Raw genomic sequence first — 26,473 nt, 5'->3', positions numbered from 1 at the left:
GCTCCAATGTTAACATACACATAGGATAACATTAGCAAGAGTTTTTAAAGAGAAACTGTAACCTAGAATTGAACTTTATCCCAATCAGTAGCTGATACCCCCTTTTACATGAGAAATATAATGCTTTTCACAAACAGACCATAAGGGGGCGCTGTATGACTGATTTTGTGCTGAAACCCCTCCCACAAGAAGCTCTGAGACCGCGGTACTTTTGACAGACAGGAAATAGCTGTTTACAGCTGTCTCTAACAGCCAAAACAGCTAGCAGCAGCTACATAACCTGCCCACAGTAAAAATGTCACCATGTAATAAATTTTAGAATGTAAATCGGGGAGAGGAAAGATTTTACAATGAGCAAACACTGACTAAATCATTTATACATAATTATGGTAAAAATGAAGCACTTTTTTTACTACATTATTTTCACTGGAGTTCCTCTTTAAAATCACAAAGCACTTAGAAAAACTCTTGTAGTGTTCACCAGAGCGGCATAACAGCACATGGAGAGGAGGCGGGGCAGCACACACTCACAACTCCATGTGAATCAAGCAGGAGCAGCAGAGAGAGAGAAAGATGGCAGTACCACTGCACAGTGCTGCCTGCCATCTCCTACAGTTTGCCGCCTGAATTGCATGATTCAGTTGGCTTCATAGAAGATCCAGCCCTGAGAACGGGTGCTAGATTGACACATAGTAAGCACAGCTTTTATTAGGTAGGATATTTTATACAGTATATTAGTGTAGGTAGGCTTTATATCTTTCATTGTAAAATACATTGATAGGCTCATTTGAGTAGAAAACCTGGGTTCAGTAATTACCGTACTACATACAGTCAGTCTCCAAAGTCTAAAAAATTGACCGATCCTATAGGGAAGTAAAAAAATAAAAAAACTTTAAAGTGGATCCGAGGTGAACTTTTACACATTGCATAATTGTGTTCCTTTCCTATTGTTTATAGGGCATTCCTCAAGCCAAATACTTTTTTGTTTTTGTTTTAATACTCTAATTCACTATAAACTAAAAAAGCCACGTCCACAGGTTTTCACAGAGCCTTGGCAGTAGCAAGGTCTCATGGGAGCTCAGTCTCGGCTGGAGGATGGGGAAGTGTTACTAGCCATTGATTTCAGAGGCAGAGGGGAGGAGGGAGGAGGAGAGGGGATTAGGCTGATGGCTCAAGATACAGATAAGCCTGCCTCTGTGTAATGTTTACAAACAACATGGCTGCTGTCATTGTATCACAGGAATAAATAATCATAATCTATTTAAACTGTTTGCAGCTAGATTTGCTGTGTAAACCATCTAAACTTTAGATAAGATATATAGACAAGTTACTTGTTATAGTTAGTTTTTCATCTCGGATCAGCTTTAAAGAGAAACTCCAACCAAGAATTGAACTTTATCTCAATCAGTAGCTGATACCCCATTTTACATAAGAAATACAATGATTTTCACAAACAGACCATCAGGGGGCGCTGTGTGACTGATTTTGTGCTGAAACCCCTCCCACAAGAGGCTCTGAATACCGCGGTACTGCTGGCAAACTGCCACAATGTAACAATGTTCAGAGACAGGAAATAGCTGTTATTAGCTGTCTGTAACAGACAGAGCAGCTAGAAACAGCTAAATAACCTGCCCACAGTAACAATGTCACCATGTAATAAATGTCAGAATGTTAATCTGGGAGAGGAAAATTTTTACAATGAGCAAACACTGACTAAATCATTTATACATAATTATGGTAAAAATGAAGCACTTTTTTTACTACATTATTTTCACTGGAGTTCCTCTTTAAGTTAATATGGGTAGATATAAATAACACAGTTGGCTTTAAATCACAGAGAAATCTGTCATTGCTATCTTCACTAGTGTTCCCTTTTTTTACTTATGAGCCAAAACAAGGAAGGAAATCAATATATTAAATAACCAAGAATAACTAGCAGTAGCATTGATTAAGCTAGACAAAATAAACTATTTTCTATTTCAAAATTTGACTTCTAGATTGTGTGGCGCATGGCACATGGATCTTATGATGTTCTTAAATAGTTATTTTCATAGAGGTATGTTCTAAAAGATAAATATCATCTTCACTTTTAGCAATATGTGAAACTTAAAATTTAGAACTTGTGAATATTTTTCTCCATCTTTCCCACCTCAGTCCAAACCGGACCCTTTCACACTACCTCCGATACACTGCAGAGTAATTCTGAGTGTCTATGGAGCTGTTCACACTTCTGTGTTGTAATGGATTGCATTATTCTAACTTGCTGCATGCAAGCTTGAATTAATTCGTCCCTCGCCCTTTACTTTTCCAGTTGAGTAAAAAATGCCTAAATTGATTAATGCAAGTGAGGCGGTGCCTCCAAAAAGTAAAAAGGAGCTAAAAACGGTTAAGAAAAGAAATAGGATAGGATTACCTTGAAGCAAATGTGAAGTGAATAAAAAAAGTCAGATACTCACCTATGGAAAGAGAAGGCTCTGGATCCTTAGAGTGCATTCTTGCCTATGCATAGTACAGAGCCACCCATCTTCAGAAGCACTTGGAGACACAAGTGCTTCTGAACTCTTTTGAGGGCTCAGGGAGGTGTATTTGATCAGTTCGTCAAATAGCTGTAACGGGGGTGAAAGCGCTAGAACTAGGGGACTGAGCGAGGACAGGGAAGGCTCTATAGGATCCAGTGCCTTCCCTGTCCATAGGTGAGTATGTGACTATTTACTTTAAGAAAGGACTACACGTAAACAATATGTTTTTCTTGGGCACTAAAAGATGACTCGTTTTTGCTAACGTTCCCCCGCTTCCTCAGGTCAAATGTAACCACTGGCTGGAAACAGAACACAGCAGACTTGGTGGGCTTTATTAACTGCTGTCATAAATTATGAAACACCATTTCAGTTTGCCTCTCTTTTAGGGGACCCCCCTGTCATATCCTCCTTATATCCAGAGGTTTTGCTATTTTATCATTTTTTGGAGAGCGACCTACTACATATCCAAGGGAAGATGCAACACATCTGCGTGGAGACAATTTTCTACACACACCTAATACTGCTTTTCACACACCCCGGTTTTGTAAATAATGTTACTTTAATAAACATCTTTCATTGGTTACAATACTACACTATATTGGTGCTCCTGGTGTTCTATCTCTCCTCCCGGTTCCTGGAGATCACACTTACCCAACATACCACATTATATTTGGCAACGCTCTGCCCCACGGGCACAAAAAGATTCAGGAGTGACACACATTGCCTGAGTGTTAGGTGCTGAACCCAACCCAGTGTTTTTTTGCGTAAGCCAGCACAAGCTTGACAATTGGTTTGGGGGCACAGGGGGTCCCCTTGTTCAGTAAAGTGCAAACATACATTATGCATGTCTGCACTTTTCTGAAGAAGGGACCCTCCGTGGCCCCGAAACATTTGTTAAGCTTGTGCTGACTGCAATAAAACGAAAAACTGCAGTGAGTGTGTGCTGCAACTGAATGTGTGCTGACCTAAATTTGTTTGCCATTTTAAAGAGAAACCGTAAGCAAGAATTGAACTTCATCCCAATCAGTAGTTGATACCTCTTTGCCATGAGAAATCTATTCCTTTTCTCAAACGGATCACCAGGGGGCTCTGTATGGCTGTATGCTGATTTTGTGGTGAAGCCCCTCTCAGTGTGTCATGTCAGGACCATATCACACTGTGGGGCTCCATTGTGGGAAATAACAGCTGTTTCCAACTGCTAAAAAAGCAAGCAGCAGCTACTTCCAGTGACATCACCTACCAGCAGTAAAAATGTCACCATGTGATAAATGTCAGAATGTAAATCAGGGAGAGGAAAGATTTTACAATGGGCAAGTGCGGACTAAATCATTTATACATAATTATTGTAAAAATTAAGCACTCTGTTTCTTACATTATTTTAATTGGAGTTCCTCTTTAATAACAGGAGTATTTTTCTGACTGTAAATGTGTGTTGAATCCAGATTTCTTTCTTGTGTGTAAGAATCTAGACAAATTTAAGAAAAACATGAAACCTCCATATAGTCAATTCCCCAATCTAGATGTAATCCAGTACTCCAGTGGTGCAGGGTAATAATATTAGCCTATTAGCCACAAAGCCATTGTGCTGACTATATAGAGAGGGATTACGCCATATAATAATACTTGTAACAAATTGTCTCTTTATTCTGTACAAGCCTTTTACGCATAGTCTTTTCTACACAGCTTGCCGAATCTGGTTTATTGGTCCTCGCTATCATTAAATGCTCCTGGCACAGGCTTAGAGTGTTAGTACATTATTCTACATTATGCTGGAGAGCAATGCCAGCAGCATTTACATATCACACTATAGGATCTTCTTACAAACGTGAAAGCGTGCTTCTTAAGTATGCAGTGTTCCCAGTCTCTGTTGGTGTTACCTTTGCAGTAATGACTTTGCCCCATTTTCCCTTGCATAATGCAAAAAACAATGAGCTGCTTTCCTCCTAGAAATGGTAATGATGTAGAGATCTTACAAGTCCAGCGTCCTAGATACAGAGTGAGCAATTTGCAATTATACAAGAAATACTGAAGCATGTCTGTCCATGTATTTCTGAACTGAAAGCCTGTTTGTTTGTAGGCCATAGACATAGCAGCATACATTTACTCATTGTGTGCCAGAGGGTCAAAACCAGGTGTTTTCTTCTACCGTATATGGAAACATTAAGCGTTGTTAAAGATACAGTGCTTCTGAAGAATACACACTAAATTAAATATTAAATTAATACACACTAAATTAAATATAAAAAGTTTGACACAACTACCAATTCTATAGATGGGAGTGTGTGTGTCTATCAATCTATCTATCATCTATCTATCTATCTATCTATCTATCTATCTATCTATCTATCTATCTATCTGTGTATATATATATATATATATATATATACAGTATGGACCTGATGGGCTATATATATATATGTATATATATATTTTTTGATAAGCCTCTGACAGGATCCCTCCCAGTGTATCCAACTTCATCATGCACCCTTGTTGATGGGCACACTTCTCACAGACTGACTTGGACTTAGGCTGCTTACACACCAAGACGTTACAGGCGCACGTTAGTGCGCCTGTAACGCTCCCTCAACGCACAGCAATGTAACACAAGTGGGCTGTTCACACAGCCCACGTTGCGTTACATGTAACGCTGCACGTTCTCCGCAAAGTGCAGCATGCTACGGCGTTGGAGCGGCTATAGCCGCGTTAGACTGTTTGCACATGCGCAGTGGGGGGCGGAGAGGAGACGGGGAGAGCCAGCTACAGTAGCCGCGCACATGGCTACTTAATATTCACTGCACTGGCGGGCGCTGATTGGCCGGCGGGACCACGTGATGCGGAGTGTCTCGCTCCACATCACGTGGACCCGCTGGCCAATCAGCGCCACTCTGGGAGACATTATAGGAATCGAGCCGCCTAACGCGGCTCACTCTACCGTCGGCTCTTGCAGCACCATACGTTGTGTTAGGTGCACGTTATGCGACCTTAACGTAGCACCTAACGCAACGTCTTGGTGTGCAAGTAGCCTTAAATGATTTAATATCTAAGTCCTCTCACTCTATCAAATGACCTTGCATCTTTTAGCCTGTATCTTGTATGTTGCAGCTTGTCTGTCACCCCTAGTTATCTATTATTCAGTGCTGCATAATATGTTGGCACCTTTTTAATATAATAATACAATAACCACTGCATACCAGAAACACTACACAATCCGTACCATCACAATTTGGTCCTTGTCACCGTCACTCAGAGTTTTAAGTTGGCCAAGGTTTCCTGCTTCTAACACATTGCCTTTGAGAGCTAACATTTAGGCTATATTCACAGTGGGGAGTTGTGTTGGACTTCTTGCAAAAGCAGGATCACAATGCAATGGAGGAGAAAAGTCGCATTGAAGTACAAGTGCGGTGCTAGACAAACAGTGAAGCATACAGAACAGTACATACAAAGTAAACTTCACTGCAACTGTTAATGCACATGTTATGCAGTACTGCTCTGCATGCATTGTGTTATGTCAACAGATCCATTGCACAGCTAACACGCCAATGTAAACGTACCATTAAAAAATAATTGTATCAAATTAGCAATGCGATTATATTGTCTGACACAACGCACTGCAATGCCCCACTGTATACATAGCCCTTTCTGCCCTTTCTGCCCTTTCAGCTCTTGACAGGTGCATTTACAAGGAGATAATCTTTGTTATTCATGTTAGGCAACACACCTGTAGCTCATCAGCTCGTGTATGTGTGTTTGTAATATAAAAATATAGTGTAATCCAGTTAATATCTACGTGGCATTTTATAACTATGACAATTATGAATAGGGTGATTTAGAAAAGTATAGTGTATTGAAGTGAACCTGTGTTTACATAATCATTATGGCATGTATGAAGCGTTTTTTTTTAGGTTCTACCTTACACTGCTGTAGTAAATCATCCCATTCCTGTTGGTGTAGTTAGCTTAGGGGTACATGGAGGATTTTAGTCACTCAGCAATGCTACTAAATTTGCCTGTGATTGGTCAGATTGCTTCCGTCACATTTTTGGTACTTTCCGTTAGCCGGGCACAACCGCTAGGAGGCGTTAATTACTATTCCCCCTCCAGGCCGCCATGGATTGTAGGGAAAGATGTACAGTAACTCCAGCGATTGCTGGCAGCAGAGTTACATCTTTCCCTACTATCCATGGCGGTCTCGAGGGGGTATAGTATTTAACGCCACCTCAGCGATCGCTATCTTTCCATACTATCCATGTCGGCCTGGAGGGGGAATAGTAATTAGCGCCACCTAGCGGTTGCACCCGGCTAACGGAAGAGTACCCATTTTTTTTAAATAAGAGCTGCAAACAAGCCACAAAAATCTTGAGCCAGGTACACACATCCCATTTTGATTGGCCAGTAACTGACCAATTTTACCACTTTCTTATATTATTATGTTATTATGTTAGCCCTCACACTACATGGAACTGGTAAAATTGGTCAGTCATTGGCCAATCAAAATTGGATGTGTGTACCAGGTTTAAGAAGGAAGTGTCAGCCTCCTGCAATCACTTGATAAATCACATGCATGTAAAAGCAGGCTCACAAATTTCCACACTGTGTAGCCAAATTAGTACAGGAATTTCAAACTGTGATGGGTGCACCAAAGTGTTTTGTTGCCATGGTTGCACATGAATGAAACTGGAACTTCCTGACAATTTTAGAAAAGAAAAGCTGGATGAACTGGGATGCACTCAAGAGGCCACCCTGCAGTGTTAGGGAGTCTTGCCTTGAACTCCTTTCTGAATAGGTACTGACCCTAGCCTGGATTCGAACCCTGGTTGTCCATGTCAAAGGCGGTGCCCCTAACCAGTACACTATCAAGCCACTACTAGTACTTGGAACATTAGATAGGAAAAAATACATATACAGTAGTCTTGCTTTGTATATTATTTCAGTGTAGCTCTTAAAGCCTCTCTAAAAATAGTGACTGTCTGGATGATTGTTATAATCTTGAATAGATTGCTAGTAATTAGATTTTCTGTCACAGTTTAAAAAATTACTGACAGGGTGCATATTTTTCTTTAACATGAAACATAATGTATAGCATTAAAAAGAAAACTCTTTATTTTCTGGCAAGAAAACTGCACATAGCATAGACACAAAAATGCAAATTATAAAATCATTCATATCTATATCATTACTGTCATTAAATTATGACAGATAAAAAATAAATGTTGCATTGCTAAATAAAACTACATTGAACACATGCAGATGCTGAATACTTCTTATACTTGACTTTCATTCACAATTTATTGATAGGCGGCACCTTCTTGAATTGAATCAGCAAAACAAAATAGTTGTAACTGTCGGTTCTGTGATCAGTATCAGTATATCCACAAAGGTGCCCAAAGAGTGTGTGCCTGCATAGGAAGATAGGAGCTGGCTGCTAACTGAGTTCCCTATTCAAAGGCGCAAGCCCCTATGGATGGCATGTTAATGTAGTGGATAGCAGTGTCCCACGCAGCGCTAAGGTCCTCGGTTCAAACCTGGGCTAGGACACTAGTAGAGCTGAATCATCAACAATGTTATTCAGTCAGGGGCCTGGAGAGAGTCTAGGGGCCTGGCTGATGCTAGTCTTCATCAGATCTAATGAAAATTTTGAAAAAACAAAAAACGGTACCATCAAAGTGGTGGTCAAAGTTATGATTTGCCTAGGACCTCATATCACCTTAATCCATCTCTGTCTGCATGGTGTTTGCATGTTCTTCTCCTGTTTGCATGGGTTTTAATCAAACATATTTTGGTTTTCTCATCCCAAAAACATACAGATTGATGTATTGGCTTCCACCAATATATTGGTCTTAAACTGTGAGGCTACTAAGTTTCACATTGACCCATTGCGTTGCATCACAAAGGACAATATCATCGAAAAGCAAACACTATGTGATCTTATTGCAATTTTGTTAGGCACCACCAAATCTTACATAAAAAAAAAAAAGACAAATGGCCATGAAAGGTGGGCCCAAAGTTGTTTCATGCCTAGGGCCCCATTTCACCCCATCTCTGGATAAAATGGTCAGAGTGGTTAAAAATTGGGGTTAAAGGGTTCTGTTCAGTATAAAGTGTACCACAATCAGTATTAGGCAGGTTCTGAGTCATCTGCTAAGTCTGTAAAAATCACTTCTGGCTGCAGACTGAAAAGTAAAGGTAATTTTTAGTAATAGGAAATTACAAAATGGCTTGTCTAATGGCGATATATTAGATCACATTTCTCAACAAGTTTATCTTTAGAGATACTCAAACTGCTGCATGCAGTGGTTTTGTTCTGAAAGTTGCTGATTCTATAAAACGAAATGGAGATCAGTAAAAAGAAAAAAATGCATCAAAATACAGATATGTTTTAGTTAGCTATTAAAACAGGGCACTAATAGCGTTAAATGATAACTTTCATGAAAAAACAACTTTGCAGTGTGAACTTTTACCTACAGAAGTTGCATTTCAAGCATCACATCACAGAATTAATTTGTCCTGATTTTCCAGAGCTGTGGTTTGCGGTACTCCCTAGACTCCCTAGACATGCAGTATTGGAGCAGTTAAGTCGATTACTATTGGTCACATGATATTTCCTCCATGTGTGTCACAGGTGGGCTAACTGAAGCATATGAAGATAATTGGCCAACCAAAATACATTAATTTCTTCCTGCATATGGCAAAGCTATCGTAAAAGTGGCTGACTATCTAGAACTCTAGTTCATTGTTAATGCAAAATCTGTTATGTGCGATGGATTGGGTTACGTGTTGTAATCAGTATTTTTTTTTCTTTTGCTGCCTCTACTAGCTCTAAGCTGCAATGAAAACGATGGCGACCACATGGACAGAGACCAACAGTACACTCCCAACCAGAAAACCAAACGCATGAGGACCTCTTTCAAACACCATCAGTTGCGGACAATGAAATCCTACTTTGCAATTAATCACAACCCTGATGCCAAGGACTTAAAGCAACTAGCTCAGAAGACAGGTTTAACCAAAAGAGTTTTACAGGTAAATGATGAACAAGATCTGTAGAATTGCCACATTCTTCAAGAAAATTGAATTTTGATACATGTTAACATTATTATATATTCACATAAATGGCAAAATACTTTAGGCTGTTGTTAAGCATCATTCTGATCTGTTTCAAAAAGGAACAGTCCTTCTGTACCTGACCTGTTACTATGTAACTATGTGACCCCCTCAATGCTGAAGGCTAAAGAGCCAACAACCTGTAATAAGTAAAAGCACTTTGGACTGCCTGGGCTAAATGCTGTTGGTGCAGTTTTTGCTTTGATCTTGGCTCAAGTGCATCATCATTATGGGGGTACATGGGTTGAGGGAGTATAGAAGTGTGCAGGAGCAAAGATGGAATGGGGCTCTCTTGAACACCGCTATTTGCAGTAGGTAAATGTGCTGCTCTGGGTGGTATGAGACAATCCTCTGGCAGTGTGTGTAGGTAGGGGTGCAGTGTCTGCGGATGGAGCCAAAAAAGGGGACTGCTCAATTACTGGCCACCCTGAGTATTGTTTTTTTTCAGCCACATCAATGAGGTGAGACCTTTCCATTTAGGGTATTAACCCTGTACTACCTACACTCAGAGATCACCCACCTTTGTCTTCCTCTTCTACAGTCTGATAGGGAGCTGTTGCTCAAGGAGTGGGGGTTGGACATTCAAGAAGCAGTCAGCTTTTCTAGAAGGAAGATAAGACTGCATATAGAAAAGGGGAGTAGCTGAACCTGGAAGAAGGGACTGTTGAACATAGAGGCTATATATGAAAGAAGTGACCACATATAAAGTGGAAGACTGGCTGCTGCACACAGGAGGCATAAGATGAAAAAAAAAAGGTTAGCCGTGGGGGTAAGGTTAGCCGTGTGTGTGTGTTTGTGTGGTGATCAAGGCTAGCTGTGGGGGAGGTGGTTAAAGTTAGCTGTGGGGGAAGGGGTGGTTAAGGTCATTGGGGGGTGGCTAAGTTTAGACATTGGTAGTGGGAAGGTTTAGGGTGAAAATAGGGTTGTATTTAGCAGTAGTAATATATCTGTTTCTTTCACCAATATTTTACTACCGTCATTTGCACTGAAGTAGTAGAGTAATGGTAAATTTACCAATATTCTACTATCGGGTTTTCGGGCACCCAAATTTCCTTGGCACCCTGTTTGCGTGGACACACTACAAAAATGGCTGTTTTATTAGTTATTACACACCTGAATTGACATGTGACATGTTGAGATAAGCATAGGTATGTGTAGTACTAGCCCTACTACCAAATTGGCTGAAGTCCCTTTCTGTTTTCCAGTACAGCAAGTGTTAAAAACTGGAGTTTATCTCTATACAAATGAGCTTGTCAAATTCAGTCTATTTCCTGAAAAGTAAACAGAAGCAAATAGAGGCTTCCCCGTCTTCCTCCGTCAGGCCATTTCAGCGCTGTGATCCCCAAAACTCTCGAGTACTAAGCAGCACTGTGCCTGAACAGTAGCACAGACCCCTCCCCCCCTCAGACACAGGTGGAAAAGCTGAGCCTCATCGGGTCCATGATACTGCGCAGGAGCAGATGGCTTGCACATGCGCAGTAGTACAGACCCAATTGGGCTCAGCTTTTTCCAATTAAGCCTGATTGGGTATGTGCTACTGCGCCTGCGTGAGATCGTCAGTAAGGGCTTGTCAGCAGCTCATGCATGCGAAGTAGCACGGTACCACGGACACTGGTTTTGTGGAGGGGACAACAGTGGAACGACCCAGCGGAGGAGGACAGGATAAGGCTATGGAGGATCCAAAGGCTTCCCTCTATTGAGGTGAGTAGTCCTTTGGGACACTTTTTCCCCCTACGGGCACACTTTAATGCTCCTGTAGAGTTTGAAATGTTTTCATATTCTGATCCTGCCACAGACAAAGTAAAGACTCTGCTGTGTGTATCAAATTCTGTACTTTTGTACCCAGAGGGCCATAGAACAGAATTCCATAAGCATGGCTGTAGTCTGCAGACATAAAGCTAATATTATAGGTATACTTTGATAATAGGGAACATTTGAACATCTCGTTTTGGGCACAGCTGTAATTTCAAGAGTAAACATGGTACGGCAAGTTAGGTAATTAATACTAAATAGAAGGTTGATTATTTGGTTTACCTGCTTAGCAAATTTCAATTAAGAAACGTACAGAAACTGAGAAGCAGGGTAAGCTGTCATTCTGCTGTCATTTACGTTGTGGGCTCCTTTTGTAGCATACTCCAGCATTGCAGCTTTGTCCTGTGTTGGCTCATGTGAGAGCCATGTCAAATCAGGACACAATGCAGAAACACAATTGTTAAGCATCATTCTGATCTGTTTCAAAAAGGAACAGTCCTTCTGTACCTGACCTGTTACTATGTAACTATGTGACCCCCTCAATGCTGAAGGCTAAAGAGCCAACAACCTGTAATAAGTAAAAGCACTTTGGACTGCCTGGGCTAAATGCTGTTGGTGCAGTTTTTGCTTTGATCTTGGCTCAAGTGCATCATCATTATGGGGCTACATGAGTTGAGGGAGTATAGAAGTGTGCAGGAGCAAAGATGGAATGGGGCTCTCTTGAACATTGCTATCTGCAGTAGGTAAATGTGCTGCTCTGGGTGGTATGAGACAATCCTCTGGCAGTGTGTGTAGGTAGGGGTGCAGTGTCTGCGGATGGAGCCAAAAAAGGGGACTGCTCAATTACTGGCCACCCTGAGTATTGTTTTTTTTCAGCCACATCAATGAGGTGAGACCTTTCCATTTAGGGTATTAACCCTGTACTACCTACACTCAGAGATCACCCACCTTTGTCTTCCTCTTCTACAGTCTGATAGGGAGCTGTTGCTCAAGGAGTGGGGGTTGGACATTCAAGAAGCAGTCAGCTTTTCTAGAAGGAAGATAAGACTGCATATAGAAAAGGGGAGTAGCTGAACCTGGAAGAAGGGACTGTTTAACATAGGGGCTATATATGAAAGAAGTGACCACGTATAAAGTGGAAGACTGGCTGCTGCACACAGGAGGCATAAGATGAAAAAAAAAAGGTTAGCCGTGGGGGTAAGGTTAGCCGTGTGTGTGTGTGTGTGTTTGTGTGGTGATCAAGGCTAGCTGTGGGGGAGGTGGTTAAAGTTAGCTGTGGGGGAAGGGGTGGTTAAGGTCATTGGGGGGTGGCTAAGTTTAGACATTGGTAGTGGGAAGGTTTAGGGTGAAAATAGGGTTGTATTTAGCAGTAGTAATATATCTGTTTCTTTCACCAATATTTTACTACCATCATTTGCACTGAAGTAGTAGCGTAATGGTAAATTTACCAATATTCTACTATCGGGTTTTCGGGCACCCAAATTTCCTTGGCACCCTGTTTGCGTGGACACACTACAAAAATGGCTGTTTTATTAGTTATTACACACCTGAATTGACATGTGACATGTTGAGATAAGCATAGGTATGTGTAGTACTAGCCCCACTACCAAATTGGCTGAAGTCCCTTTCTGTTTTCCAGTACAGCAAGTGTTAAAAACTGGAGTTTATCTCTATACAAATGAGCTTGTCAAATTCAGTCTATTTCCTGAAAAGTAAACAGAAGCAAATAGAGGCTTCCCCGTCTTCCTCCGTCAGGCCATTTCAGCGCTGTGACCCCCAAAACTCTCGAGTACTCAGCAGCACTGTGCCTGAACAGTAGCACAGACCCCTCCCCCCTCAGACACAGGTGGAAAAGCTGAGCCTCATCGGGTCCATGATACTGCGCAGGAGCAGATGGTTTGCACATGCGCAGTAGTACAGACCCAATTGGGCTCAGCTTTTTCCAATTAAGCCTGATTGGGTATGTGCTACTGCGCCTGCGTGAGATCGTCAGTAAGGGCTTGTCAGCAGCTCATGCATGCGAAGTAGCACGGTACCACGGACACTGGTTTTGTGGAGGGGACAACAGTGGAACGACCCAGCGGAGGAGGACAGGATAAGGCTATGGAGGATCCAAAGGCTTCCCTCTATTGAGGTGAGTAGTCCTTTGGGACACTTTTTCCCCCTACGGGCACACTTTAATGCTCCTGTAGAGTTTGAAATGTTTTCATATTCTGATCCTGCCACAGACAAAGTAAAGACTCTGCTGTGTGTATCAAATTCTGTACTTTTGTACCCAGAGGGCCATAGAACAGAATTCCATAAGCATGGCTGTAGTCTGCAGACATAAAGCTAATATTATAGGTATACTTTGATAATAGGGAACATTTGAACATCTCGTTTTGGGCACAGCTGTAATTTCAAGAGTAAACATGGTACGGCAAGTTAGGTAATTAATACTAAATAGAAGGTTGATTATTTGGTTTACCTGCTTAGCAAATTTCAATTAAGAAACGTACAGAAACTGAGAAGCAGGGTAAGCTGTCATTCTGCTGTCATTTACGTTGTGGGCTCCTTTTGTAGCATACTCCAGCATTGCAGCTTTGTCCTGTGTTGGCTCATGTGAGAGCCATGTCAAATCAGGACACAATGCAGAAACACAATTGTTAGCATTCAGTGCAGATCTATTGTGGGATATCATGAATGTTACGTAATTTTATTTAAATCTGTAAACCGATTAATTCACAATTCATCCATTCATCAAGGGAGCCCAAGGCTCAGCTGGAATGTATGATTAAAGGGAACTTGAACTAAGAGGGATATGGAGGCAACCATGTTTATTTCCTTTTAAACAATACCAGTTGCCTGGCTGTCCTGCTGATCCTCTAATAACTTTAGACATAGGCCCTGAACAAGCATGCAGATTTGATGTTCCTGACAAGTAATGAGCTGAAATTTCGCATTTGGGTAATTTTGCAGTGTAATTTGCAATTACGACACAAAATTGTACTTCGTAATTTTTGAAAAATTATTAATTTCAAAGTAATTCATAATTTAGTGTTGAAATTCCATGTTCAATTGTAATTTCTTGTTGAATTTCATGTTACTCATAGTTTAGTGTAATTAAGAAAATTACCCAAAATTACAAATTTGTGAGTAACACAAAATCTAATTTTTCGTGTTTTATGCAAAAATGAATTGCAATTATGAACATTTTTGTCACAAAATAATCATAATTATGGTTACAAAATGTTTATGTAGTCGAAATAGCGGGAATTATTTTGTAATTTTTCACAATTAAAATTTTCTTATGATCACAATCACTAAAATTATGAGAAATGTCATGATAATGAGTGCATTGTGATCATCAGTATTTATGACAAAAATCTGAAAAGATTTGCTTGCTGCATACTTGTTTCAGGTGTGTGATTTCCAGTGTTCCCCAACCCTGTCCTCAAGGCCCACCAACAGTGCATGTTTTGTGGAAATCCACAGAGGTAGTTAATCAGCTCTGTTGAGACACTAATTACCCCACCTGTGATTGTGTGTGGTTTTCTGCAAAACATGTACTGTTGGTGGGCCTTGAGGACAGGGTTGGGGAACTCCGATTTAGACACTACTGACCAGACAGATCAGCAAGACTGCCAGGAAACTAGTATTGTTTAAAAGGAAATAAATATGGCTGCTTCTATATCCCTCTCACTTCAGGTTCCCTTTCAGTTATGGACAGATTTTGTTAGCAAGAATGATAGTATGGCTTCTTTTGAACTTGTTGGACTGCAGTGACTAGATATAGTGTTTGAGATGTTAATAATTCAAGCTTGCACGCAAATGAAAAACAAATTGTATATATGCATCAATTAAATTAACTTCCTATTATATTTGGCTGTCCCAGTTCCAAACTGCGTCAAATTAGCTTAAATTTTGCTTGCAAGATTTAAATATAAGCATCTCACTGACCATCGCTAGTAGGGAGATACACAAACATTAACCCCAGTCGCAGTGCCAGTGTTAACCGGTTCTGGAGCAACGCAGTTGAAATTTACGTCCTGCAAATGACTGTGCGGATCTGACAGGACATAGATTTCAAAACTCGTTGTCACACAGATCCGCCGCTCCTGCCGTTCACGCTGCTGTCTCCCCGCAGCAGATCACTCGCTCTGCTGTCTATATGACAGCAAAGCCCTGTGAGCCGGTCAGGAGCCGATTTCATTGGCTACTGACCCTGTCATCACAGTAAGCCAATCCCATTGTCTTACATTGATTGACAGCATCAGGAGCCAGGGACGGCAGAGAGAGGGACCTGCAGCGGGGACAGAATGGCGTGACAGTGGATGATTGCGGCAATTCGTTGGTAAGTACCGATTTACCGTGCCAGCAGTCTCTGGTCCTTAAGGGGGCAGAGACTGCTGGTACGGAAGTAATTAATCTTGATTTGTGTTGTTTTATTTGGCCCCACCCCCTTGGCTCTTGCCTTTGTCTGTCTGAGGTCTCTGAAAGGTGAGCACAGTTTTATTTCTGTGCGGAATGGTGGCATAACTTCCTGTTCCATTTCATGTAATACAATAATAAAGAAATGTTGCCACTTCAAAGTGATATCTTATATACCCATAAGGCATATGGGTAGATGTGTTTTGGTTTATGGGTGTCACCATATGAGTTTTCACCAGTATTACTTATGCAAACTCAATACTTCTATTCCTGTTCCCACACTTGACTTGTCCTTCTCTTGATACTCTACCTATGCCAATGCTAAGCTTTCCTCTTAAAGGACCACTATCATTAAAACGTTGTAAAATTTGAAAAATACTTGTGTACACATACATAAATGATGTACATATTTCCCAGTGTAAAGTGCACTATAAATTACTTTTTTTCCTATGTTACTGTCACTTATAGAAGGTAGTAAAAATCTGTCATATCTGACAGATTTTGGATTAGTCTATCTCCGCATGGGATATCCTCGGTATTTCCTTTATTCTTTACAAAAGCACTTCATGAAATGGACCTACAGAAAAATGCTGGTGTCACTACTTGCTATTCACACTATTTTGGAGGCTGGACGGAGCAATTCAGTACTATATTTTACGGTATATATGACACTCCGAACTATAAGATGCACCTAGGTTTAGAGAGTAAATACCAGTGAAAATAATATACTAAAAATGGTGCGTCTGTGGTCCAGAAGCATCTTTTGGATGTTTTCCCCCAATTATTGTGTGCCCCTTGTATTTCATGTATCCTCCTGTGCCCCCTTATCTCCTCCTCTCCCTCCACCCCTTGCCCTTCTCCGCTCTCCCTGAATATATGAAAGAAGTGGCAGCATGGCTTACCTAATCCATCGGAGCCCACATCGATCAAACACCTCTCCTAGCTCTCACTGTTTCCCTAGTGCCCTATTCTTCTGATGACGCGATAAAACCCCTGTATTTGGAATATAGGATGCAGTGACTTTTTCTCCCATTTGGGGGAGGGGGGGGGGGAAGTGCTTCTTATATCCTGAAAAATATGGTAAGTGCTTTTGAAAATAAAGGAAACACTGAGAATTCCCTATGAGGAGATGAAGTAGGTTAAATTTGTCAAAAAATATAGAGCATTTTACTCTGGAAGAGATGTACATTTTAAACATGCATACACATTTTTGGGAATGGTGGTCCTTTAGCCTATATTTAGCCCAAAAGCTCCCACTTTTATCTTAAACTGTTTTCATTTTCCTAGCTGCTAGTTTCTGCCAATTTAGCAGAACATAGTTAGTGTACCTAGAGCCGGGACAAGGTCCTCCAGCACCCAAGGCTGAGACACCAAAGTTCGCCCCTCCATCCCTCCCACCCCAGCTGTCACACACTCATTGCTATTAGACTAAGAGGCGCCAAAGGGCCCACAACCTCCCCAACACCTTAATATCTAGTTATCTGGCTTGCAGTAGCTGCCATGTATCCCCTTTTATTATTTATTTCTGCTTCAAACACAATTAGGAATGACAGCTGAATGAATTTTGCGCCCCCTCCTACACTGCGCCCTGAGGCTGGAGCCTCTCCAGCCTATGCCTCGGCCTGGCCCTGCCTTTTTTTTGGGGGGGGGATGCCATGAGGCCTGTAAGCATATTTCTAGGAACAGGAACGGTTTTAGGTAAAATCTTGCACTGGGCAAAATTTATCAGGAGCCCCTTACCATTTAGAACGCCACAATCCATGATGTGGGGGCACGTTAGGAGATTGGGACCCTATGAAGTTACCCAATTTATTTCTATGGAACACCATCCTTGTCTAGAAATATTAAATGATACCTTTTGGAATTCACACACACACCAATCTAAACTATTCGTTTTGGGCTAATTTTGCTTTTAATTTTTTTTTTTAAAAAAAAAAAGCAGTATACACTTATATAGTTTTAGCCAGCCTGCATCCCTTTAGTTGCTGATGAATTGCAAGACCCTACATAATATTTGTATATTCCATGTGTACACAGTGTTGACATTTCTACATTTCAAGTGTGGAATGTAATGTATTGCTTCCAACATGTTTCAATCAGCACATGTAATCTACTGCTAGAGCCTTGAGTCAGTATGACAGTGTCTTCTTCTTTTGCATTTACAACATGACCTATTGTTGGCTCTGGTAACTGGAGATGCAGTTTCACAGTTATGCGCCTGAACAATCACAGCTGTAGAGTATTGTGCCGTGTTAGCCATCGGTAAAGGCAGAACATTTTAAACCACAATGATGCCATTTACTGGCTAATTTAAAAGAAAAAAAGAGTAAGCTTTTGCCTAATACACCCTCCTCAGACTCTGTGCCTGAATCATGTGACTTTGCTCCACTAAGCAGCACACTGAAAGTGTCTGTACACTTGCTATACATCTGTTAGAGCAAAACAGGCTGGTGAGAACAAGGAAGAATAATGTGAAAATGCTCTAAACATGCAGCGAGTTTAAATCAGCTTATACTCTACAAACTGTAGCAGGTTTTTTTCTGTCTTTGATGTTTACATGCAAACCAAAACATTGTGTCTTACAAATGCATCTATCTATCTAATTGTTTATCTATCTTGCTATCAATCTTGCTATTTACCTCTAACGTCTTTCAGGGCATTGCCAAATTAAAGTGATACAAACAATCTAGACATACAGTTTACATAATAGGAACAAAAGTCATTCTGGTACAATATGGATATGCTGCACACCTAGTAGGAGATGCATTTTGCAGTAAAATATATAGCAAACAAATGTTAGGATAAAATAGCAGAGCGAGAAAGACTCATTTCATCTCTCTATCAAACAAGCCTTTAACTTACGTCAAGTATGTCTTATAGGGTTTGTAATGAGCTTCAGTAGAAAGAGAACTATTTCTTAATACTACTCAAGATGCTCTGATGAGTACTACAGCAATGGCATGAGGATGCATTATCTTTACTTTCAGTACTATGGGATGGTTAGACATATATTTGCATCTATTCAGCAGTAGAGATGATCACAGATATGCAAATTCTTCTGAGTTGATGCAAATTTGTATGCAAATGGACTAATCAATTTAAACTTGGGTTTAAATTGATTGGTCCATTTTCAAACTGCATATATGTGCATAAAAATTGCATAATTTTGGAAGAATTTGCATCATGCCAATTGAGCAATGTAACATAATGTGATACCATGTAACACTGAAGTAGTTACATAAATAAATTAAATAGAGATTTTTTAAGTTTCTCATTTCAATTGGTATTATAAAAAAAAACATCACTCACATGTCATAAGCTAATATAGGAGCCCTTAAAATTCCTTGCAAGAGCATTAGGTATTAATGGATAAACTGAACAATTACAATGTGATAACATCACTTTTAACTGTTGATCTGCCGGTAATATACATAATTATTCAGCTCAGTGGTGGCCTTTGTGTCAAACACTGATGGCACTTTTTGCCAGTGGTGCAGTTAGTGGGCAGTTGATGGACACTGCATGTAACTTCTGACTGGCAGTCAGATGCACATGTACTCTTTCCAGATGTAATTGCGCTACCCTACCACAGCTGCTTTCCCTGACGTGACTGGTAAGCAAGGATTGCATTGCTACCCAGCCAAGTATTTGAACTTAACCCACTGTCCGCTACTTTGAGATCATTCTGTCTTGGAGTGCAGGTTCTTCATGCTTTATCCTTCATCTCCTTCTTCATCTGTTGGTTTTTGGTTATTCCCCAAATGGTGATGGGTTTTGGTTATTCCCCAAATGGTTTTAAATGAGATAGTGGGGAATCTGTTAGGATTCCTGGCCTGGCATAATGGTTTGTTTATGTCAAGTTACCAATAAAGTAAAAATGAATGCTATGAAAGAAGGTATCCTTGGCATGATGTTAGCTGTGCATGTTCCCATCTGAACTCCACCAACTAGCCAGTGGTGGGCTAGCCTCAGTGGCATGCACATCTAGAGGGATCTGGGGATGCCTTCTTTCAAATAACTTACTGTCTGTGTGTATCTACAGACAACTTTGTCAGGCGATAGAAATTTGAACTGGCAGGAATAGACCCTTGATGATCCCAGTACAGCTCTCACAGGACAGAAAATGAAAGGGAAAAAGGTAAAATAAAAATATATTTGAATGCTTACTTGATTTGTCTGGATATACTCAACAATATAAGGTGTTTAAGTATACGCTTCGTTTTTAAGTTATTCTATTCAAGTGCATAATACTAAAAAAAGGTACTCTTTAGAAGGACTGTATTATAAAAATGGTTCAGCACTGAGTAATCATATTTCTTGTTCACTTGTTTCAGGTATGGTTCCAAAATGCACGAGCCAAATTCAGACGGAACCTTCTGAGACAAGAAAACAATGGAGTAGACAAAACATCAGATTCCACACTTCAAGCTGGGACTCCGTCAGGACCAGCTTCTGAAATTTCTAATGCCTCTATGAGCCCCTCCACTACCCCAACTACGCTAACAGACTTGACTAACCCAACCATGCCAACTGTGACCTCTGTACTGACTTCGGTGCCTGGCAGCTTGGACGTACACGAATCTCGAAGCCCTCCACAAACAACACTCACAAATCTCTTCTGATAGCTCCCAAAAGTTCCTTTACAAAAAAAAAGACAAAAAAGAAATTATTTTTAGTCAATTTCCAAGTGTATTTTAATAAAAACTTTGTTCAATGAAGAAAATACATTTTTTGGGGAACGTTCTCAGAGGAGAGATAAATTGTGTTGGTGTCTCGAAAAACGGAAGGATTGCTTGAAAGATGTATCTGCAACACATCATTTGTGTAACTGTACAGTTCTGTGGACTAAATAAGGGAAAGAACCATTAATTTAAGTTGGCTGAATCTTCTGTATTCTCAAAGACTGTTACGTGCCTTATATATACTGTCTTATCAACATACATTTTCTCTCTGTATATTTATGACCAGAACAAAATTGTTACGAGTTTGTTACTTTTCAAATAGTCCTAAAAGGTTCTTTGTTTTAGGAATTTTTGGCTACATTTTGTTTGGAGCGAATAATGTAAAATGTAAGCATTAATAGATAATATTGTGGTTTCTGTCAGTCACAACATTTGCACTGGTAATTGCATCCAGAAAGGTTTATCAGGCTTATCCTTAACCTAGAAGAAAGATATTACCCATAGGGCTCTTCAAATTATCGTGTGTGATACATAGCCTCTTTCTACAATGATGGACAATGCTAGCCATTGATGTCCTAAGCCATGTCTTCATCCCAGCTGTACATATTTTGGCAGGCAATACCAAGATTCTAACTCACAAGTGGTTGTGCTTACCAGAAGCAGGTGTGATTTTGTCTAAATATGAACAGATTGGGTGGAGCTGCAGTATGTCCATTGTTTAGGTTGTAGGATGTTGAGACTGATCTGACCTTGTCTACTTATGGTTCAGCAAATGTTTTATATTCCAAAATAAGGAAATTGGCTAGTTGGATAGAAGTATTAAATATGATGTACATTGGCAGATTACCTTTTCAATGTTTATATTTCAATACTAAAGGCCCAGTGAAAGTAACAAGGATTACTTATGGCTAGAACTCTTCTTAATTTGCTCTGAATATCATAAACTTAAACTGTTCACTGTGAAAACTTTGTTTACATCTGGTGTAAAACAAGACTTTCTACAGTCATTAAACTCAATAACATCAACTGCCAGGAATCAGTATTAGGCTCTATAGGCTTTCAAACATGAGAATTTGAGATGAACACCATAACAAGTTTACAGAAAATACCCATGAGCTTAAGCAGGTTCATAATTAACTCATAGGCTGCACAGTCTTGGCAAACCAGAGCTGGACCCATTGGTTAGTTCAGACTTATTCCTAATTTATTTGAACTAGTTCTAAAAAAATGTAAACAAGTCATTCTTGTAAACCCTGTTTTTTAATGAGAGCACATAGGAGGCCGTGATATGTTGAGCTAGAGGAATCCCACACTGATTAAATTAACCTAAATATACAGAATATACCACAGGAATAGTGAAGATAAATGTCCATGCAATTATGAGAATTACATTGGAACACAAAAACTACACTCGATTTTTAAGGGCCATTTCAAAAACGTATTTTACCACTTTGCACCAGCCACAATCTCCATGACCACACAATTTGCATAATAACAAATACAAACAATAACTGTATATAATAAAGCTCCCCTTTATACAGATGAGGAAATTCAGAAAGGCACATTTTAGCACCCTTAGTTTTTGACATATTTTGCTCAGTGCCACAAAATGCCTGAGACACTTTGGAATATGTTTCAGGGCAAATTGGGCAATTCTGACTCTGCGAGTCATCAGAAGTATTTAGAAATGACGCCCTTTATAACTAAACTCATACTTAGCAAGTGTTTATTAATAACATTGGTAAAACCAATCAAAAGCAACCAACCTTGTATAAATGTATGGCCTGTGTGTAATTTTTTTTTTTTGTAAAGTTTTGTTTGGTCTCTAAAAAAGTATAAAGCAGGAAAATGATTATACTAATAAACAAAAGCTGCTTATTTTATTTTGTGTTGGGCCCATTCCATTTCTTAGCGGTACTCTGATCTGGCTCTCTTGTTTATGTTGAAATATTATCCCCATCATTAATCACCTGCCCTTGTGGGAGATCTAGATCAACATCGGGAGAATCCAGTATACGAGTACAGCTGGTTTAGCATATTGTGACATTTTTTTTTACCTGTTTGTAATGTTGGATAAGGTCAGAACAGTTCTGAGATGTTGTTGCATCTTTTGGATGGATACATTTACCTCAACAATGCTTAATTTTAAAGATAGAATGAACGTTTTCCTTTTTGTTCTTGTTTAATACAGAAACGTTAGTGTTCTTGATATGAAGAATAAATTTTGGCCGTGACATAAGTAATTGTTGTACATGAATTGAATGATAATGTCTACATGCATATTTTGTTGACGCCCATATATGGATTTCCTGGTATTCTTTAAGCTTAAAGCAAACATGCCATTTCTGTCACGACAAGACAAAACAGAAAACACTTAGGGATGCATTGCATTGAGAATAATTACAACATATAAAGTATAGGCTTCCAGATATGTAAAGATGATCAGTCTGTCTACCTAGTAATTTCTGGCAATGAATAATAATTTGTAGCCTTCGTTTTGACAACAATAAGGATATGCTAGTTCACCTCTCCATGTTTCTGGTGGCTGGGCAGTTTATCATACAATGTCAGCACGTTTTTCTCAGAAGAAAAATCTGTCAGGTTAGCTGCAAAGCATTTCTTTCATAATCCGCTATGGGCAGTCATAGGACCTTATGTTACAAAAAGAAAAATGTTCATTTTAGCAGTTTTCACTTTACATCACCACATTTACCATAGTTTATTTTTTTATTTCTGTGGAACTTAACTGGGTATTTGAAGTGAAAACTGGTAGAGTGAAATGTTCTCTTCGTAGCATGAGTGCCATAGATTCATGCCACATTTGCTCATGCTAATGCACATTATCATGCTGGCTCAAGATTCTATCTTATGTTGGCATTTCCGCTGTGTCAGATTGCCAGTATAGGCTGGTCTGGGATGGAAGCCATCATTAGCTTGGCACTATGGACAGTCGCTGAAACATGACTACACTGTATGAGATCTCCTGTTGATTGTGCCAACCTGGGCCTAGCATCATCATGAGACTCAATGTGATATCACACATTTCCATATAGAAACTGGAGCTTTATCAGACCAATAGCATTCAAAGGTATCAGTTTGCAAACATAGGAGTGAAGTTTGGGGATCTCTCAGCACTTCCCAGTATGTTTGTTATGTGTTGCAGCCTTGGTTTCACCCCAATGGAAAGCAGATAATGTAGTACTCTCAATCTGTATCATCCTATACATAACATAATAAGGGGAAATAATTATTTATTTTGTTGAGTTTATAATAATCTATTACAAACTCTCTTCTGGTTAATTAATTTCAAATTAAAGCAATGAAAGATATGAAGTTGTTGCCCACAGCAAATAATATCCTTTTTTGCTGTATATAATATCCCCTGTTTTCTTTACATTAGTTTCATTGGGCTTATTGTTTTTGATAGACATTCTTATTGGCCATGACTTCTTTTTTCTTCCATGAGTGAACTTTTCATGTTTTGGCCCTATTTTACTTACAGTACGTCTACTAATTAGTAAATAGCCATTGTAATTATTTTACCAAAAGCTGAAAAAACGGGCTGTAGCTTTTTAACTATACAAATACTGAATCGGATGCAGTAAAAAATTCGGAATAACATAATAATATTGCAAAATTGACAGGGAAAATAATAAACCTAACTGGGATTTAATTCTATGGGGATTCTCTAAACTAATTCCGTACTTTTTAAAGTTCTAGTTGGCCACATTCCTTATTGTTTCTCCTTTTTGTGCACAGGAGGGGCAGATTTTGAAGTGAGCCCCAGGTGAGAGTTATATGGAGGCTGCCATATTTATTTCCTTTTAAGCGATACCAGTTGCATGGCTATCTTGCTGATCCTCTGCTTCTAATACTTTGAGCCATAGATCCTGAACAACTATGCAGTAGATCAGGTGTTTCTAAAAAATACTGTCAGAACTGACAAAATTAGTTGCATGCTTGTTTCTGGTGTACTTCAGTTACTACTGCAGGGCTGCCAGGCCACTGGTATTGTTTAAAAGGAAATAAATATGACAGCCACCATATCACTCTCACCTCAGATTTACTTTAGGAGCCTGGTGCATGTAAGCATGGCTGCTTTGGGAGTGGTACCCTATTTTTGGGCAAAACTCCCAGTGTTGAACACTGATGAAATCAGCAAGGCAGGGCCTGCATGTTTTCTGCCCACTTGTCATGGGGTTATCAGTCTTCATGGGCTTTTATTCCATTTTGGTATGACAACTTTTGTAACATCTACCAATGTTTTAATACTATGTGACAAGAGCATTGCCTCCAAGACTGTGCAATTATGGATTTTCCTCTGTCGATGATTAGCGAGTAGGGAAAACTATTTTAACAGTCCATTCTTTTAACTAGAGAAAACTATTTTAACAATTCAGCTTTTGTTTTTATTTACCCAGGAAAAAAACTTTTTTTTTCATCTAGGATCACAATGGACAAAGTTGTGAGCAAATGACAAGATACAGAACATTATTATCCCTCTTTCCTCCTGGTGGACTCAAAGCGCTTCAGGGCTGCAGCCACTTAGGGTGCGCTACACAGGTGACCAGGATTATTAGGGAGCCTTGCCCTAAGACTCCTTACTGTTTTAAGTACTTGCTTGAGCTGGGATTGGAGCCCTGGTTAAAAGCTTAAATCCTACATCAGCCTTACCAGTACGCTATCCATCTGGAATCATTTCTGTTTTTCTCTTAATAATATCACTTGATTTGCCTGTGATTCATAAACATTCATTTGAAAAGAATGCATCAATAACATTCTTGGGCCTTTCAAACAAGCATTCTGGTGACTATAGGGTTAATGCAGTGGTATAGAAACAAGGATTGAGGTAGTAGAAAATGTGACCATTCCCCAAGGAAATGAGATTGTAAAGTTCCAAAACAGCCCTGTTTTTCCTGACTCTCTTTCCACTGCGTTCAGAAATATTGATGATAAACATCACATAAATGTATTTTCTTGCCAAACAAGTTTTAGTCCAAAACTTTTTTTTCCCTTTAAATTACATACACATCGTGCAGGTAAATTATTTCTTATGGGCTAATCAATCCAGTAAAAACTCACAATGTTAAATGTTCTCAGTAATTGAGAAATTATAGGTAGCACATCTTCTGGAATGTTCACACTTCCCCTAGAAGGTGTTAGCGCCATTGTAAAATCCTAACAGTTATGATTTTCTTAAAAATGTTGTAAATGATGATAAAATTGTTATACTTTTAATGAGTGGTTAAATTACAATGCCTAATTAATGGAGCCCAGTGTATGACAACTAAAGAAATGTATTCATCTCCTTACGTGTCGCTAATAAGTTTTGTCCTGCAGCGTGCAATTTTTATTTTTCATTATTTATTTTTAGTTTATTTGGTCCTGAAACAAGCACAAACAACAGGTAATCATTATTAATATAGCACCAACATCCTCCGCAGTGCTTTACATAGTACATATATTTTTGTCACTAACTGTCCCTCAGAGGAGCTCACAATCTAATCCCTTCCAAAGTCATAGGCCCATCAAGGCCAAATTTGAAGGAAGCCAGTTAATGTATCTGTATGTTTTGGGATGTGAGAGGAAACTGGGGTGCCCGGAGGAAACCCAGTAATATAAACTCCATGCAGATACAGCCCTGGCTGGGATTCAAACTGGAGACCCAGCAGGGGCGTAACTAGAAATCACTGGGCTCCCCTGCAAAACTTTGGTTGGGGCCCCATCCCTCTGCACAGTGAATAGGGACTGTCTACAAATCTTTGTCTACAAAACTTTGTATGATTCCTTATCAGATGCAGTCATTAGAACGATTGTGCAGAGAGCAGAAAGTTTTTCTCTCCTTGCCCTTATTTGTCAATCTCTCAGGACAGGGAAAAGAAATTCTCGTCCCACAGGGCCTCCTGTGGCTGCATCCCTTGCAGGGTCTATTGTTACGCCCCTGGGACCCAGTGCAGCAAGGCAAGAGTGCTGCCCACTATCCCACCATGCTGCCTGGAATTTAAAATTC

General features: G+C 39.8%; 1 protein-coding gene across 3 annotated transcripts in view; it reads left to right on the top strand.

The window, feature by feature from the left end:
* LHX2 (LIM homeobox 2) overlaps window positions 1-22,692 on the top strand; it is a 66,375-nt gene extending 43,683 nt beyond the window's left edge. For 2 of the 3 annotated variants that reach the window (XM_068248141.1, XM_068248140.1), the window contains exons 4-5: window positions 9,333-9,538; window positions 20,116-22,692. In XM_068248141.1, the coding sequence (XP_068104242.1) occupies window positions 9,333-9,538; window positions 20,116-20,403 (494 nt within the window). In that variant the 3' untranslated portion in view covers window positions 20,404-22,692. Of the gene's footprint in view, window positions 1-9,332; window positions 9,539-19,823; window positions 19,920-20,115 lie in introns of all 3 variants that reach the window. The other variant, XR_011023183.1, reaches the window with a different exon arrangement.
* The last annotated feature ends 3,781 nt before the right edge of the window (window positions 22,693-26,473 follow it).

The sequence above is a fragment of the Hyperolius riggenbachi genome, chromosome 8 (assembly GCF_040937935.1).
Source record: "Hyperolius riggenbachi isolate aHypRig1 chromosome 8, aHypRig1.pri, whole genome shotgun sequence".
NCBI classification, from domain to species: domain Eukaryota; kingdom Metazoa; phylum Chordata; class Amphibia; order Anura; family Hyperoliidae; genus Hyperolius; species Hyperolius riggenbachi.
Note: the sequence above shows the minus strand (reverse complement) of the source record. Positions and strands in the feature narration are given on the sequence as shown.